Source organism: Coregonus lavaretus (genome assembly GCF_964263955.1).
Source record: "Coregonus lavaretus genome assembly, chromosome: 14".
NCBI classification, from domain to species: Eukaryota; Metazoa; Chordata; class Actinopteri; order Salmoniformes; family Salmonidae; genus Coregonus; species Coregonus lavaretus.
In genome coordinates, this window is record NC_140001.1 from 2,639,252 (window position 1) to 2,658,338 (window position 19,087).

At 43.8% G+C, this 19,087-nt stretch overlaps 1 protein-coding gene across 2 annotated transcripts in view; it reads left to right on the top strand.

The window, feature by feature from the left end:
- The window catches only part of parp8 (poly (ADP-ribose) polymerase family, member 8), an 86,051-nt gene extending 70,301 nt beyond the window's left edge, over nt 1-15,750 (top strand). For both annotated transcript variants that reach the window (XM_084176522.1, XM_084176523.1), the window contains exons 20-27: nt 1,276-1,324; nt 3,096-3,208; nt 3,480-3,552; nt 5,374-5,443; nt 6,901-6,971; nt 7,082-7,151; nt 13,992-14,076; nt 14,628-15,750. In XM_084176522.1, coding sequence (XP_084032648.1) covers nt 1,276-1,324; nt 3,096-3,208; nt 3,480-3,552; nt 5,374-5,443; nt 6,901-6,971; nt 7,082-7,151; nt 13,992-14,076; nt 14,628-14,730 — 634 coding nt within the window. In that variant the 3' untranslated portion in view covers nt 14,731-15,750. The remainder of the gene's footprint in view (nt 1-1,275; nt 1,325-3,095; nt 3,209-3,479; nt 3,553-5,373; nt 5,444-6,900; nt 6,972-7,081; nt 7,152-13,991; nt 14,077-14,627) is intronic.
- The last annotated feature ends 3,337 nt before the right edge of the window (nt 15,751-19,087 follow it).

A 19,087-nucleotide genomic window follows, 5' to 3' on the forward strand; every position in this document is an offset into this window, starting at 1 on the left:
GTCTCGCATCCATCCAACCTCATCCTGACTTAGCATTTTCTACCATTGTGTACCATTGCTCTTATATTTTCTACATTTTTACATTTGAGTCATTTAGCAGATGCTCTTATCCAGAGCGACTTACAGGAGCAATTAGGGTTAAGTGCCTTGCTCAAGGGCACCTTTTGGTCACTGGCACAATGCTCTTACCCACTAAGCTACCTGCGGCCCACCTACCATTGTGTACCATTGTTCTTATATTTTCCACCATTGTGTACCATTGTTCTTATATTTTCCACCATTGTGTACCATTGTTCTTATATTTTCCACCATTGTGTACCATTGTTCTTATATTTTCCACCATTGTGTACCATTGTTCTTATATTTTCCACCATTGTGTACCATTGTTCTTATATTTTTCACCATTGTGTACCATTGTTCTTATATTTTCCACCATTGTGTACCATTGTTCTTATATTTTCCACCATTGTGTACCATTGTTCTTATATTTTCCACCATTGTGTACCATTGTTCTTATATTTTCCACCATTGTGTACCATTGTTCTTATATTTTCCACCATTGTGTACCATTGTTCTTATATTTTCCACCATTGTGTACCATTGTTCTTATATTTTCCACCATTGTGTACCATTGTTCTTATATTTTCCACCATTGTGTACCATTGAGACCTTACCATCCCATTCCAGGCCTATTGTAGAGCAGTCAGAAATACTGGCTGTCACATTGAATGTACACAGACAAACTATGACATTACATAATATAGATGGATACATTTGACCAGAAATACTTTAAGAAATGAGGTGATGGGAATCTCAATGGTCAATGAATGGAGGACTGTATTATGCCCCGCCCAGAAGACTGTGGACCAATCGCGTTCACGTTGTCACGCTGCGTCACGCGGTTGCTAAGCTAATTGCCACGCGATCCCTTCTAAAAGTCAGGGTATGAGCACAGAATGCGCCACGCGGTCCAGTGTACACAATGGGTGTCAATACGAATCCAATGGAGTTCCCCATCTCTTCATTTCTTAAAGTATTTCTGATTTGACCACCACAGAAACAGTGTGATTGACAGTTACAGAAATACACAACCACAGTCAAGCTGCTGGGAATGTTCTATTGCAAAGTGTTAATGTCTGGACTCCAGAGTAACCACTTTCTCTCCCCCCCCCCCTTCTCTACCCCCCCCCCCCCTTCTCCCCCCCCCCCCCCCCCTTCTCCCCCCCCCCTCCCCCCCCCCTCCCCCCCCCCCCCCCCCCCACACCACCCCCCCAGGGTGATATCCAGCAACAGATCACACATCGTCAAACTTCCAGTCACCAGAGTGAGTTTTTATATTCCATTCAATACAACTTTATGTACCTCCTCAGGGGCAATTAAGGATTTTAAATGATTGAAATGGTGTTGTTTGTCCTTTTAAGAGAAGATTAGATAAATACTATAACTGAAAATTGAATTCAAATACTGAGCTATATTGTATGTTCAAAACAAAATTGGAAAATATATTATTTTACACTAATACAATTGCTCAGAGAAAGAGATATTGTTTAAGAAGTTAATCTTTTTTTTATAAAAAAGAAAAGGGTCAAAATTATTGGCACCCCTGTTTTTAAAACCTTTCAATACCTCAGCTGGTGAGGATAACAGCACTGAGCCTTTTTCAACAACAAAAAATATGAGATTGGAGAACCATTCTTACATACAGAGTCCTTCCAGATCCTTGATATCCTTCATCAGCGCTTATGGACTGCCCTCTTCAATTTAAACCACAGGTTTTTAATGGGGTTTACGGCCGGAGACTGAGATGGCCATTGCAAAATGTTGATTTTGCAAAATGCCAATTAACAATTTCTTTGTGGATTTTGATGTGTGCTTTGTTGATTGTCTTGCTGGAAAAATCCACTTGCAGCCAAGTTTCAGCCTCCTGGCAGAGGTAATCAGGTTTTTTAGCTAAAATGACCTTGTACCGGGTAAAGTTCGTGATTACATTTACATTTTAGTCATTTAGCAGACGCTCTTATCCAGAGCGACTTACAGTTAGTGCATACATTATTTTATTTTTTTCATACTGGCCCCCCCGTGGGAATCGAACCCACAACCCTGGCGTTGCAAACACCATGCTCTACCAACTGAGCTACATCCCTGCCGGCCATTCCCTCCCCTACCCTGGACGACGCTGGGCCAATTGTGCGCCGCCCCATGGGTCTCCCGGTCGCGGCCGGCTACAACAGAGCCTGGATTCGAACCAGGATCTCTAGTGGCACAGCTAGCACTGCGATGCAGTGCCTTAGACCACTGCGCCACTCGGGAATATGCCTTTGACCTTTAACAAGGGCCCCAGGACCAGTGGAAGCGAAATAGCCCCATAACATCAAAGATCCACCACCATATTTTACTGTAGGGTATGGGGTTATTTTCGGCTTATGCGTTCTCATTTCAACGCCAAAATCAAATTTTATTGGAACACAATAAAATGTGATTTGATTTGATTTGGTGTGCGTGGCCAAAGAGCTCTATGTTCATGTCATCTGACCAGAGCACCGGTTCCAATCCAAGTGCCAACGCCGTTTAGCAAACGCCAGGCGGTGCTATGGTCAGATTAAATGAAAATAGAGCTCTTTGGCTATGCACACCAGTGGTGGGTTTGGTGTCAAAATGTGAATGCATAAGTAACCCCAAAAATAACCCCATACCTACTGTAAAATATGGTGGGGGGGGGGGGGGGGGCAATTGAATTAGTATAACATAATATAATTTCCCAATTTACTTGAGGATACAATATAGCTCAGTATTTGAATCATTTATTTTATCCTGTACTTATTGGTCATTTTTATACAATGGTGTCATTGGTGTCAAACCCGACTGTATGTTTGCATCCCAAATGGCATCCTGTTCCCTATATAGTGCACTAATTGTGATATAGGGTGCCATTTGGGATGTATCCTGTTCCCTATATAGTGCACTACTTTAGACCAGAGAATGGCACCCTGTTCCCTATGTAGTGCACTACTTGTGATATAGGGTGCCATTTGGGATGCCTCCTGTAAGTGATGAGTCTCTCACGTGCGTCTCCCGTCTCTCTGTCCCGACTGCAGCAACTGAGGTTCATGCACACGCCGCACCAGTTTCTTCTCCTCAGCAGTCCTCCTGCCAAAGAGTCCAACTTCCGAGCTGCCAAGACCCTCTTTGGAAGTACCTTCGCTTTCCAGTATGGATGTTTTATTTATTTTCCATCTACCAACAGCTACCCATCAGCCCCACGCTCGTGAAGTTCACACAACGCACAATGTTTTTACTATTTTAATCTCACATTTACAACTGTTTTGTTTTCAGAGTGACTTTGCTCTTTTTAGTGGTGGACTAGGTAACACTTTACATAAAGCGTGTGTGTATAATGCATTATGATGCAGTTATTAAATGCTTTGGAGGATTTGAGTGACACCTTTTTATGATATATTTTAATAATTTTCTCTCCTCAGTGGCTCTCACATAGAGAATTGGCACTCCATTTTGAGGAATGGTTTGGTGGTTGCATCCAACACAAGACTTCAGGTAAAAAATTAATAAAAACTTCTGAGGAGGTATGCACTGTGCTTATCAACCTTTTAAAGGCACAAACTGTGATTTCAACTGCCTGACCTTGAGACTAGCTTGTTTGGTAAACTGTGGGGTGGGGCTGAGGAAATGTGACCCATAACCGTTCAAGGATACACTGTGCTTATCAACCTAACGCCTAACACCTATTTGCTGCAATCCACATTTACCATAAATATTTTATATACAGTATATTGCATATTGCATGAGAAAGTGGAACTGACAGCGTTTTAACTACTTTGCATAATATGAAACAAACAGACAATCATAGTATCAGTGAAAAATATCTAATTCCCAGTTTGTGCTACGAAAACAACTTCATAAGAGGTTTTAAAAATAGGTTATATTTGACTTAAAATTCCATGACGTACACTAAGGCATTGTCGGCAGAATAGATGGATGCAGTTCAATGCATGAATCATATAGCTAATTCACCAGTACATTTCTTGGTAGTCCAACAAATATTTGCTATCAGGTTGTAAATCACAGCTGGCCCGGTACATTGTCTGCTGCCTCCACCCGTTTGGGATGCACTGTTTCAGTTTCAATCACTCAATATTTTGGATAAAAACTGACAAATGTAACTAAGGCTGGGAATGTCAATACAATCAAACTAGCAACTGCAACGACCACACAAGTCAGTCATAACGTACCTAATAGACTAGCTTATCTATTCATGTAGCTATTTATTTAGCCATTTAAAAAACACAGAGTCTAACGTTAGCTAGCTAACTAGCTAGCTGCTGGGAGGATGTCATGTCATTGGAGGAGTGGGTGAGTGGCCGACGTTCCCCCCCCCCCCCCCCCCCATATCGTTTTTCGTTTGCTACAGCTAGAGATGCAGGGGGTCATTTGGGGGTCATTTGGTTAGCTAGCAAGAAACGTGAATCGCTTTGCTAGCTAGCTATGCTAAACAGCTAGAACATCTCTTAGTTGTCAATCAAATGTATTTGGCATCGATCAAATGGGCGGGCAGGCAAGTTCCCATTCAGTTGTCAAAACGTCGATTGGGACAAGCAAGCCCGCTGTGCCCCATCATTTATCAGCGCGATTTTGACGGCCAAACTAGCTGAAAAAGTTTGAGAGGGTTTATCTACTGTTCCCTCGTCCGAGTTTGGCTCATCTCGCTCTGGTAAACACTAGTTGTTGTTGTTGTTGTTGTTGTTAGGTAACTGAGGGAGAGATAGCATACCTGTTCATGGTTGTTTGATCAATAGGACCGTAAAGTTCCCGAATGTAAGAGGACTCCCGAGGTATTTACATATTTGCAGAAATCCATTCAGGTGTATTTTGTGGTTTTTGGCGAATGTGTTCTAATGATCTAAAGTCGCGCTGTTGCAACTGCCTGTAAACACACAGTCCAGTTCAAAGTGAATGGTGGCAGGCCCGTGTGGCAAATGGCTTATTTGCATATAGGCCTACTGTAGCTCTGATTGGTTAATGGCGCAGCGGTCTGTGTCTAGTCCAGTCCTGGACAAGACTAACATGTTTTTATTAGGTTTTATTTACTGCGGTGTCTACTAATTGTCCAAACGCACGGCCGCATTCCCACTCTATATTGCTATTGAATTTTCACAAATGCCTTACTATATGTCATACCCAAACATTCTATGAAAGTATGAAAATGTGAAAATGACCATATCTCAGAATAACAAAGGCATCATATTCTTCCTGTTTTTATGAGTAGATTTTTTATAAGATTTCATGTTGCTAAGACGCTGTCATTTCCACTTTAAAGGCCTCTAATAGTTAGGTTATTGTATCTCTCTCTGTCTGCAGCTCCATGGTGCCATCTATGGGAGTGGAATCTATCTCAGCCCAATGTCAAGCATATCCTTTGGTTACTCAGGTATCTAGTGGAATCTGTCTCAGCCCAATGTCAAGCATATCCTTTGGTTACTCAGGTAACTAGTGGAATCTGTCTCAGCCCAGTGTCAAGCATATCCTTTGGTTACTCAGGTAACTAGTGGAATCTGTCTCAGCCCAGTGTCAAGCATATCCTTTGGTTACTCAGGTAACTAGTGGAATCTATCTCAGCCCAATGTCAAGCATATCCTTTGGTTACTCAGGTAACTAGTGGAATCTGTCTCAGCCCAGTGTCAAGCATATCCTTTGGTTACTCAGGTAACTAGTCTCGGATGGAGCAACAGCACTAGGTCAGGGATTAATGACCGATTCTCTTGGTAATTTTGAGAAAGGGAAAACAAATTGTTCTGGAAGGGTCCTCTTCAGACCAACAACTCTCCTAACAAATCGCGAGCCAGACATGCCAGAACGTTGCGATTCGAAAACCAATGTTTACAGGCAAAACCTTTTGCAGTGGTTTTAGTGAAGGTAGTTGATTTAAACTAGCCACTAGCGAAATGCACTCATGACGTTGAGTACGTACCGACGTGTAAGTCGGAACATTGGCACATTGTGGAATTCAACCCGTCTGTCTAGAGCGACTACTGCCTGGTATCCAGAAAACCAATCAGTCTGTCACAGGAACTTTGGAATAAATGTGTATATGTGAAATTCATTACAAATAGTGTGTTTCAGTCTGCTATCAGAGTAAGTAAAGCTACAAAATAACAGTTGGCAAATCTGCCATTTTTACTGAAAGACTCTGCAGTATTTTACTGAAAGACTCTGCAGTATTTTACTGAAAGACTCTGCAGTATTTTACTGAAAGACTCTGCAGTATTTTACTGAAAGACTCTGCAGTATTTTACTGAAAGACTCTGCAGTATTTTACTGAAAGACTCTGCAGTATTTTACTGAAAGACTCTGCAGTATTTTACTGAAAGACTCTGCAGTATTTTACTGAAAGACTCTGCAGTATTTTACTGAAAGACTCTGCAGTATTTGAGCGAAACCAAGACAGTGTGGCTGACATTTTCTTTCTGCAAAATGAGGTCAAGAAGGTGCAATATTCCAAAGTTGTTTTGGATGAATTGCCATTCTGTGTTATTTATCAAATGTAATGGTTGTGTTAGATGAATTTCAGTTCTGTTTATTTAAAATGTAGTGGTTGTTTTAGATTAATTATCTTTATGTCCGTTTATAAAATGTAATTGTTGTTTTAGATGAATAACCGTTCTTTCTATTTAAAATATAATGATTGTTTTAGATGAATAACCGTTCTGTCTATTTAAAATGTAATGGTTGTTTTGGATTGATTGCCGTTTTGGCTTTTTTTTAATGTAATGGTTGTTTTGGATTGATTGCCGTTTTGTCTATTTAAAATGTAATAGTTGTTAAAAAATAGACAAAATGTTTCCAGCTCGTGATCATTTCTAACATTGATCTTTCTCTCCATTTTAGGGATGAACAAAAAGCAGCAGAAAGTTGCTTCAAACCAAACTGCTACAAACAAGACCAATTTACATTTGCAGGTTAGCATGATGACATTCACACTTTTGCAAGGTGTTGATGAAACCGGGGTGAAATTGAATATTCTGGGGAAAATGAACATTTTATTCACTAGAGTTGTGTCCTTTTGCAGTCAACAAAGAAAGGACAGCAGCCCCAGTTTTTGCAAAGTCGGAACCTAAAGTGCATAGCCTTATGTGAAGGTACGTATGTGTTCTGGGCTGGGGTCGTCACTAGCTTCTATACTCCTATGAGAACGGCGCCGGAGGAGATGGCTGCCGTTTTACGGGCTCCTAACCAATTGTGCTATTTTGTGTGTTTTTTTTCTCGCATTATTTGTAACTTATTTTGTACATAATGTTTCTGCCACCGTCTCTTATCACCGAAAAGAGCTTCTGGATATCAGAACAGCGATTACTCACCTCGAACTGGTAGACTATTTTTTTTAGTTAACGAGTTGGACGCAAAGGATTTACTGCTGACACCAGGCCCATTAACCCCGTCATTCGCATGAAGAAGAGACGCCGATACAGGGGGACGCAGGTCCGGGTGCCTTGTGGGTAACCCGCCTCTACCACCTGGTCCTCTGTAGCTCAGCTGATAGAGCATGGCGCTTGTAACGCCAGGGTAGTGGGTTCGATCCCCGGGACCACCCCCATACGTAAAAATGTATGCGCACATGACTGTAAGTCGCTTTGGATAAAAGCGTCTGCTAAATGGCATATTATTATTATCTGTCCTATTGGCCAATGTGCAATCATTGGAGAATTAACTGGATGAGCTCCGTACAAGACTATCCTACCAACGGGACATTAAAAACTGTAATATCTTTCACCGAGTCGTGGCTGAACGACGACATGGATAATATACAGTTGGCTGGGTTTTCTGTGCATCGGCAAGACAGAACAGCTACGTCTGGTAAGACAAGGGGTGGCGGTCTGTGTCTATTTGTCAATAACAGCTGGTGCATGAAATCTAATGTTAAGGAAGTCTCTAGGTTTTGCTCACCTGAGGTAGAGTATCTCATGGACCTGTAGACCACACTATTTACCAAGAGAGTTTTCATCTATATTTTTCGTAGCTGTCTATTTACCACCACAAACCAATGCTGGCATTAAGACTGCACTCAATGAGCTGTATAAGGCCATAAGCAAACAGGAAAACGCTCATCCAGAGGCGGCGCTCCTAGTGGCCGGGGACTTTAATGCAGGGAAACTTACATCTGTTTTACCTCATTTCTACCAGCATGTTAAATGTGCAACCAGAGGAAAAAAAACTCTAGACCACCTTTACTCCACACACAGAGACACGTACAAAGCTCTCCCTCGCCCTCCATTTGGCAAATCTGACCATAACTCTATCCTCCTGATTCCTGCTTATAAGCAAAAACTAAAGCAGGAAGCACCAGTGACTCGGTTAATACAGAAGTGGTCAGATGACGCAGATGCTAAGCTACAGGACTGTTTTGCTAGCACAGACTGGAACATGTTCCGGGATTCATCCGATGGCATTGAGGAGTACACCACCTCAGTCACCGGCTTCATCAATAAGTGCATCGATGACGTCGTCACCACAGTGATTGTACGTACATATCCCAACCAGAAGCCATGGATTACAGGCAACATCCGCACTGAGCTAAAGGGTAGAGCTGCCGCTTTCAAGGAGCGGGACTCTAACCCGGACGCTTATAAGAAATCCTGCTATGCCCTCCGACGAACCATCAAACAGGCAAAGCATCAATACAGGACTAAGATTGAATTGAATCCTACTAAACCGGCTCCGAAGCTCGTCGGATGTGGCAGGGCTTGCGAACTATTAAGGACTACAAAGGGAAGCCCAGCCGCGAGCTGCCCAGTGACACGAGACTACCAGATGAGCTAAATTACTTCTATGTGCGCTTCGAGGCAAGCAACACTGAAGCATGCATGAGAGCACCAGCTGTTCCGGACGACTCTGTGATCACGCTCTCCATAGCTAATGTGAGAAAGACCTTTTAAACAGGTCAACATTCACAAGTTTGCAGGGCCAGACTGATTACCAGGACGTGTACTCCGAGCATGCGCTGACCAACTAGCAAGTGTCTTCACTGACATTTTCAACCTGTCCCTGACCGAGTCTGTAATACCTACATGTTTCAAGCATAGTCCCTGTACCCAAGAACACCAAGGTAACCTGCCTAAATGACTACCGACCCGTAGCACTCACGTCTGTAGCCATGAAGTGCTTTGAAAGGCTTGTCATGGCTCACATCAACACCATCATCCCAGAAACCCTAGACCCACTCCAATTTGCATACCGCCCCAACAGATCCACAGATGACACAATCTCTATTGCACTCCACACTGCCCTTTCCCACCTGGACAAAAGGAACACCTACAGTTGAAGTCGGAAGTTTAGCTACACTTAGGTTGGAGTCATTAAAATTCGTTTTTCAACCACTCCACAAATTTCTTGTTAACAAACTATAGTTTTGGCAAGTCGGTTAGGACATCTACTTTGTGCATGACAACAAGTAATTTTTCCAACAATTGTTTACAGACAGATTATTTCACTTAAAATTCACTGTATCACAATTCCAGTGGGTCAGAAGTTTATATACACTAAGTTGACTGTGCCTTTAAACAGCTTGGAAAATTCCAGAAAGTGATGTCATGGCTTTAGAAGCTTCTCATTGGCAAATTGACATAATTTTAGTCAATTGGAGGTGTACCTGTGGATGTATTTCAAGGCCTACCTTCAAACTCAGTGCCTCTTTGCTTGACATCATGGGAAAATGAAAAGAAATCAGCCAAGACCTCAGAAAAAAGATTGTAGACCTCCACAAGTCTGGTTCATCCTTGGGAGCAATTTCCAAAAGCCTGAAGGTACCACGTTCATCTGTACAAACAATAGTACGCAAGTATAAACACCATGGGACCACGCAGCTGTCATACCGCTCAGGAAGGAGACGCGTTCTGTCTCCTAGAGATGAACGTACTTTGGTGCAAATCAATCCCAGAACAACAGCAAAGGACCTTGTGAAGATGCTGGAGGAAACCGGTACAAAAGTATATATATCCACAGTCGACATAACCTGAAAGGCCGCTCAGCAAGGAAGAAGCCACTGCTCCAAAACCGCGATAAAAAAGCCAGACTACAGTTTGCAACTGCACATGGGGACAAAGATCGTACTTTTTGGAGAAATGTCCTCTGGTCTGATTAAACAAAAATAGAACTGTTTGGCCATAATGACCATCGTTATGTTTGGAGGAAAAAGGGGGGCCATCCCAACCGTGAAGCACTGGGGTGGCAGCATCATGCTGTGGGGGTGCTTTGCTGCAGGAGGGACTGGTGCACTTCACAAAATAGATAGCATCATGAGGAAGGGAAATGATGTGGATATATTGAAGCAACATCTCAAGACATCAGTCAGGAAGTTAAAGCTTGGTCTCAAATGGGTCTTCCAAATGGACAATGACCCCAAGCATACTTCCAAAGATGTGGAAAAATGGCTTAAGGACAACAAAGTCAAGGTATTGGAGTGGCCATCATAAAGCTCTGACCTCAAGCCTATAGAACATTTGTGGGCAGAACTGAAAAAGCGTGTGCGAGCAAGGAGGCCTACAAACCTGACTCAGTTACACCAGCTCTGTCAGGAGGAATGGGCCAAAATTCACCCAACTTATTGTGGGAAGCTTGTGGAAGTCTACTTGAAACGTTTGACCCAAGTTAAAAAATATAAAGGCAATGCTACCAAATACTAATTGAGTGTATGTAAACTTCTGACCAACTGGGAATGTGATGAAAGAAATAAAAGCTGAAATAAATCATTCTCTCTAATATTATTCTGACATTTCACATTCTTAAAATAAAGTGGTGATCCTAACTGACCTAAGACGGGACATTTTTACTAGGATTAAATGTCAGGAATTGTGAAAAACTGAGTTTAAATGTATCTGGCTAAGGTGTATGTAAGCTTCCGACTTCAACTGTATGTGAGAATGCTATTCATTGACTACATCTCAGTGTTCAACATCATAATGCCCTCAAAGCTCATCACTAAGCTAAGGATCCTGGGACTAACCACCTTCCTCTGCAACTGAATCCTGGACTTCCTGACGGGCCGCCCCCAGGTGGTAAGGTTAGGTTAACACATCTGCCACGCTGATCCTCAACACGGGGGCCCCTCAGGGGTGCGTGCTCAGTCCCCTCCTGTACTCCCTGTTCACCCATGACTGCATGGCCAAGCATGACTCCAACACCATCATTAAGTTTGCCGACGACACAACGGTGGTAGGCCTGATCACCGACAACGATGAGACAGCCTATAGGGAGGAGGTCAGAGACCTGGCAGTGAGGTGCCAGGACAACTACCTCTCCCTCAACGTGATTAAGACAAAGGAGGTGATCGTGGACTACAGGAAACGGAGGGCCGAGCACACCCGCATTCTCATCGACGGGGCTGTTGTGGAGCAGGTTGAGAGCTTCAAGTTCCTTGGTATCCACATCACCAACAAACTAACATGGTCCAAACACACCAAGACAGTCGTGACGAGGGCACGACAAAGCCTATTCCCCCTCAGGAGACTGAAAAGATTTGGCATGGGTCCTCAGATCCTCAAAAAGTTCTACAGCTGCACCATCGAGAGCATCCTGACTGTTTGCATAACCGCCTGGAATGGCAACAGCTCGGCCTCCGACCGCAAGGCGCTATAGAGGGTAGTGCGTATGGCCAGTACATCATTGGGGCCAAGCTTCCTGCCATCCAGGACCTCTATACCAGGCGGTGTCAGAGGAAGGCCCTAAAAATTGCCAAAGACTCCAGCCACTGTAGTCATAGACTGTTCTCTCTGCTACCACACGGCAAGCGGTACCGGAGCGCCAAGTCTAGGTCCAAAAGGCTTCTTAACAGCTTCTACCCCCAAGCCATAAGACTGCTGAACAGCTAATCAAATGGCTACCCGGACTATTTGCATTGACCCCCCCACCCTTTTTACGCTGCTGCTACTCGCTGTTTATTATCTATGCATAGTCACTTTAACCCTACCTACATGTACATATTACCTCGACTAACCTGTGCCCCCACACATTGACTCGGTACCGGTACCCCCTGTATATATAGCCTCGTTATTGTTATTTTATTGTTGCTCTTTTATTAATTTTCTTTACTGTAGTTTTTTTGTAAATATTTTCTTAACTCTTATTTTTCTTAAAACTGCATTGTTGGTTAAAGGGGCATGTGACAAATACATTTTTATTTATTTGACAAAGTCATAAATCCCACACATTTTTAAAATGGATCTTCTTAAAATTCGATTTTAAAACTAACCCTAACCTTAACCAAACTGCTAACCTTACGCTTAACGCTAACCTGAAATGAAGACCAAAAAGCTATTTTCTGGTGCCAATTTTGACTTTGTGGCGGGGGAATCTGACTTTGTGGCTGTGGAATCTTACTTTGTGGCTTTTGAAGCTAGTGGCTGGAGCAACCACAGAACAACAATGGAGATGTATTAACTGATAACAAACTCAGCAAAAAAATAAACGTCCTCTCACTGTCAACTGCGTTTATTTTCAGCAAACTTAACATGTGTAAATATTTGTATGAACATAACAAGATTCAACAACTGAGACATAAACTGAACAAGTTCCACAGACATGTGACTAACAGAAATGGAATAATGTGTCCCTGAACAAAGGGGGGGTTAAAATAAAAAGTAACAGTCAGTATCTGGTGTGGCCACCAGCTGCATTAAGTACTGCAGTGCATCTCCTCCTCATGGACAGCACCAGATATACCAGTTCTTGCTGTGAGATGTTACCCCACCCTTCCACCAAGGCACCTGCAAGTTCCCGGACATTTCTGGGGGGAATGGCCCTAGCCCTCACCCTCCGATCCAACAGGTCCCAGACGTGCTCAATGGGATTGAGATCCGGGCTCTTCGCTGGCCATGGCAGAACCCTGACATTCCTATCTTGCAGGAAATCGCACACAGAACGAGCAGTATAGCTGGTGGCATTGTCATGCTGGAGGGTCATGTCAGGATGAGCCTGCAGGAAGGGTACCACATGAGGGAGGAGGATGTCTTCCCTGTAACGCACAGCGTTGAGATTGCCTGCAATGACAACAAGATCAGTCCGATGATGCTGTGACACACCGCCCCAGACCATGACGGACCCTCCACCTCCAAATCGATCCTGCTCCAGAGTACAGGCCTCGGTGTAACGCTCATTCCTTCGATGATAAACGCGAATCCGACCATCACGCCTGATGAGACAAAACCGCGACTCGTCAGTGAAGAGCACTTTTTGCCAGTCCTGTCTGGTCCAGCGACGGTGGGTTTGTGCCCATAGGCGACGTTGTTGCCGGTGATGTCTGGTGAGGACCTGCCTTACAACATTCCTACAAGCCTTCAGTCCAGCCTCTCTCAGCCTATTGCGGACAGTCTGAGCACTGATGGAGGGATTGTGCGTTCCTGGTGTAACTCGGGCAGTTGTTGTTGCCATCCTGTACCTGTCCCGCAAGTGTGATGTTCGGATGTACTGATCCTGTGCAGGTGTTGTTACACGTGGTCTGCCACTGCGAGGACGATCAGCTTTCCGTCCTGCCTCCCTGTAGCGCTGTCTTAGGCGTCTCTCAGTACGGACATTGCAATTTATTGCCCTGGCCACATCTGCAGTCCTCATGCCTCCTTGCAGCATGCCTAAGGCACGTTCACGCAGATGAGCAGGGACCCTGGGAATCTTTCTTTTGGTGTTTTTCAGAGTCAGTAGAAAGGCCTCTTTAGTGTCCTAAGTTTTCATAACTGTGACCTTAATTGCCTACCGTCTGTAAGCTGTTAGTGTCTTAACGACCGTTCCACAGGTGCATGTTCATTAATTGTTTATGGTTCATTGAACAAGCATGGTAAACAGTGTTTAAACCCTTTTACAATGAAGATCTGTGAAGTTATTTGGGATTTTACGAATTATCTTTGAAAGACAGGGTCCTGAAAAAGGGACGCTTCTTTTTTTGCTGAGTTTATATGTGAACTAAATAATATGTCCTTCTCCTTCTCTTCCAGTCATCACGTCCCCAGACCTGCACAAACATGGAGACATCTGGGTCGTCCCAAACACCGACCACGTCTGTACACGCTTCTTCTTCGTGTAAGTATACGACCACGTCTGTACACGCTTCTTCTTCGTGTAAGTATACGACCACCTCTGTACACGCTTCTTCTTCGTGTAAGTATACGACCACGTCTGTACACGCTTCTTCTTCGTGTAAGTATACGACCACATCTGTACACGCTTCTTCTTCGTGTAAGTATACGACCACGTCTGTACACGCTTCTTCTTCGTGTAAGTATACGACCACGTCTGTACACGCTTCTTCTTCGTGTAAGTATACGACCACGTCTGTACACGCTTCTTCTTCGTGTAAGTATACGACCACATCTGCTTTCTTCTTCGAGTAAGTAGTAAAGACATGACAGTGTTCAGACAGACAGTGGTGTTAAATTCATAAAAGCAAACTTTCTGTATTTCCTTTCGCCAAAGCCAAAGAGACGTTACATCTCAATAATATAGTTGATATTACAAGTGAACATTTCAACTTTATCTCAGTTGAATAGCTGGAGTTCCAACTGTGAATATGTTCTGATCACAGGGTTGGTAGTACTGAGGCGTGATATTATTGTGTGTTTCTTCTGATCCAGTTATGAAGATGGCCAGGTGGGAGATACGAGCATCAACACACAAGACGCTGGCATCCATCGCGAGATCCTACGAGTCATCGGCAACCAGACCGCCACGGGATGAACCTCACTGAAATGGAAATGTCCTTCCAGTAATACAGCTGCCTCCGCCTCTCCTCAAAGCTGGATTTTTGAGCTGCGGAAGCCCGTCGTAACAAGTGTTTTTCCGACCAATGCAGAGAACACATCAATTAACTTAGCAAAAGTTTGAAATCTTCAAGGAAATAGCTACAGTGTTTTTAACCTTGGTGAAACCAACAACACATATTTACAACTGCAACACAGCAAAACCCTTTAGGGAAGAACACATTTTGCTAAGTTTATAAATACTATGGAGAGCCTTGTTTTTCTGAAGACACGGTACGTCTCTGTTTGACTGATTTGGTGAATATTTTGAGACTTCTTGCTAGTAGATGTGGGACCTTTTCAGGAAAAATAACGATTTGTTCCCTTCCTGTCTATCTGACCTTGTTTACTATAAAAGAGTTGTACCTTTTTAAAATACAATGTACTTTGTGTACACTGAAGGTGTTAATATGCACTTTATTTTTCTTAATGTCATATATTTGTTCCAACAACTGGGTCATAATCTAAAAAACTAAAAAAGCCTTTTTCCACTTGATTATTTTAAAATTAAACAAAAAAAATTAGTTTTATTCTTTTCGACGGTGGCGTACTATATTGGTAACCATTCCATGTAGACCGAAGGACACAGCAATACATTGAGTAGAATAGACACAAAGGCCAGGTTTCAATCAGGACTGCGGAAGATCTGCGTTATAGCGAAATTCACATAGAAATGTGTGTTACAGATCTGTCATTCTCATTGAAAGCAAGTCTAAGAAGCGGTAGATCTGCTCTATGTGAGCTATTTCTATGCTTCCCGTCGTTAAGTTTCGTTTTTTGCATCTCTTACTTTCGGTTTTGTACACCAGCTTCAAACAGCTGAAAATATAATATTTTTGGTTATGGGAAAATATATTTCACAGCAGTTTAAATGGTACAATGATTCTCTACACTAAACTTACTTGTTTTGTCACATAAACTGAAATTAATAGTAATAATAATATGCCATTTATCAGACGCTTTTTTTACGTATGGGTGGTCCCGGGGATCGAACCCACTACCCTGGCGTTACAAGCGCCATGCTCTACCAATTGAGCGTCAGAGGACCACCATTAAGCAAGCAATTAGAATTTTAGCAACCAGGAAATGACAGAGCGATTTCTGCATAGTGCACCTTTTTGAAGGTAATTTCCCATTGAGCCGACATCTGCAGAAGGCCTTCTCCTCGACCGTGGTAACGTTGCCTTTAAATGGTGCATGGCCCTTTAAGGGCCGATTGGATTGAATCCGGCCCATTGTGTAAGAGCTTTCACTGAGATGTCATCAAACATGAGCAGAAATGTATGCTGTGTTAATTTAGGAAGTAGATCAGTTTTCCTTCACATATCATACCGGGAAACGTATATATTGGTTGCTTCTCCTTTTAATAGGGGGTCTACTGGTTTACAATGGCAAAGACTTTTGACTCCAGTCAAGAATAGATACATTTTACAGTATGGATATGATCCATCTGCCAATTCATAAGTTCCACACACTTAGCACTCACAACCTATTTTTAAAAAAGCAATTCAGTATTAAAACATTTCAGATTGATCTTTATACTTTGATTAGAAAAATATGGTTGGGTGTGGATGTATAATTGGAGCCCCAATTTAAAGAACATTTAAAAGCGGTTCCTTTTGTTAGGGGGGGGGATATATATACATACTAAGCATTGGTGTTTGCTGCTTGTTGTTATGTTTCTGTGCTTTTTAAAGACCAATCAGATCTCAGCTGTGCTTTTAAAGACCAATCAGATCTCAGCTGTGCTTTTAAAGACCAATCAGATCTCAGCTGTGCTTTTAAAGACCAATCAGATCTCAGCTGTGCTTTTAAAGACCAATCTGAGCTCAGATACTACCCCTTTGTGTTCACTGTAAATGATATATTTCTAAGGAAATTATGTTGGTTTAAAGTATACATTGATATTGTTCTATTAGGACACCAACCACTCTGTACATGATACACAAGTCTTAAGTTTCCCCAAAAAACATTACTGTAAGTCACAGGTCATATTTTTTGAATGTTATTGTTTTATCACTAATGATTTTACAGTTTAAATATATTTCAAGTTATTGTAACAAATATAGGTAAATAAATACATTTACATAATTTAGCAGACGCTTTTTTCCAGAGCGACTTACAGGAGCAATTACGGTTAAGTGCCTTGCTCAAGGGCACATTGGCAGATCTTTTTCACCTAGTTGGCTCAGGGATTCGAACCAGCGACCTTTCGGTTACTGGCCCAATGCTTTTAACTGCTACGCTACCTGCCTCCCCACCGCTAGGCTACCTGCTCTTAACCGCTAGGCTATCTGTTCTTAACCGCTAGGCTACCTGCCCTTAACCGCTAGGCTACCTGCTCTTAACCGCTAGGCTACCTGCTGTTAACCGCTAGGCTACCTGCTCTTAACCGCTAGGCTACCTGCTCTTAACCGCTAGGCTACCTGCTCTTAACCGCTAGGCTACCTGCTGTTAACCGCTAGGCTACCTGCTCTTAACCCCTAGGCTACCTGCTCTTAACCGCTAGGCTACCTGCTGTTAACAGCTAGGCTACCTGCTCTTAACCGCTAGGCTACCTGCTCTTAACCGCTAGGCTACCTGCTCTTAACCGCTAGGCTGCCTGCCTCCCCACCGCTAGGCTACCTGCTCTTAACCCCTAGGCGACCTGCTCTTAACCGCTAGGCTACCTGCTGTTAACCGCTAGGCTACCTGCTGTTAACCGCTAGGCTACCTGCTCTTAACCGCTAGGCTACCTGCTGTTAACCGCTAGGCTACCTGCTGTTAACAGCTAGGCTACCTGCTCTTAACCGCTAGGCTGCCTGCCTCCCCACCGCTAGGCTACCTGCTCTTAACCCCTAGGCTACCTGCCTCCCCACCGCTAGGCGACCTGCTCTTAACCGCTAGGCTACCTGCTGTTAACCGCTAGGCTACCTGCTGTTAACCGCTAGGCTACCTGCTGTTAACCGCTAGGCTACCTGCTGTTAACCGATAGGCTACCTGCTCTTAACCGATAGGCTGCCTGCCTCCCCACCGCTAGGCTACCTGCTCTTATCTGCTAGACTACCTGCTCTTAACCCCTAGGCTACCTGCTCTTAACCCCTAGGCTACCTGCTCTTATCTGCTAGACTACCTGCTCTTAACCGCTAGGCTACCTGCCACTAGGCTACCTGCTCTTAACCTCTAGGCTACCTGCCACTAGGCTATCTGTTCTTAATCGCTAGGCTACCTGCTCTTAACCGCAAGGCTATCTGTTCTTAACCTCTAGGCTACCTGCTCTTAACCGCTAGGCTACCTGCCACTAGGCTACCTGCTCTTAACCGCTAGGCTATCTGTTCTTAACCGCTAGGCTACCTGCTCAGAACCGCTAGGCTATCTGCTCTTAACCGCTAGGCTACCTCCTCTTAACCGCTAAGCTACCTGCTCTTAACCTCTAGGCTACCTACTCTTAACCGCTAGGCTACCTCCTCTTAACTGCTAGGCTACCTGCCGCTAGGTCACCTGCTCTTAACCTCTAGGCTACCTGCTCTTAACCGCTAGGCTACCTCCTCTTAACTGCTAGGCTACCTGCCGCTAGGTCACCTGCTCTTAACCACTTGGCTAATCCTCTTAACAGCTAGGCTACCTGCTCTTAACCGCTAGGCTACCTGCTCTTAACCGCTAGGCCACCTGCTCTTAACCGCTAGGCCACCTGCTCTTAACCCCTAGGCTACCTGCTCTTAACCGCTAGGCTACCTGCTCTTAACCCCCAGGCTACCTGCTGTTAACCGCTAGGCTACCTGCTCTTAACCGCTAGGCCACCTGCTCTTAACCGCTAGGCCGCCTGCTCTTAACCGCTAGGCCACCTGCTCTTAACCGCTAGGCCACCTGCTCTTAACCGCTAGGCCACCTGCTCTTAACCGCTAGGGTACCTGCTCTTAACCGCTAGGCTACCTGCCACTAGGCTACCTGCTCTTAACCGCTAGGCTACCTGCCACTAGGCTACCTGCTCTTAACCGCTAGGCTACCTGCCACTAGGCTACCTGCTCTTAACCGCTAGGCTACCTGCTCTTAACCGCTAGGCTACCTGCCACTAGGCTACCTGCTCTTAACCGCTAGGCTACCTGCTCTTAACCGCTAGGCTACCTGCCACTAGGCTACCTGCTCTTAACCGCTAGGCTACCTGCCACCCAAACATAGAAGACAGTGAAGGCAAATGAGCAACATGTTGTGTTATTGCATAATTCAGTGACCAAATCACACTATTTAATATGATTTCATATTAATATTTTTGCAATATCTGTCTTGGAATAGTAATGTGAACCTGGCCAGGACAT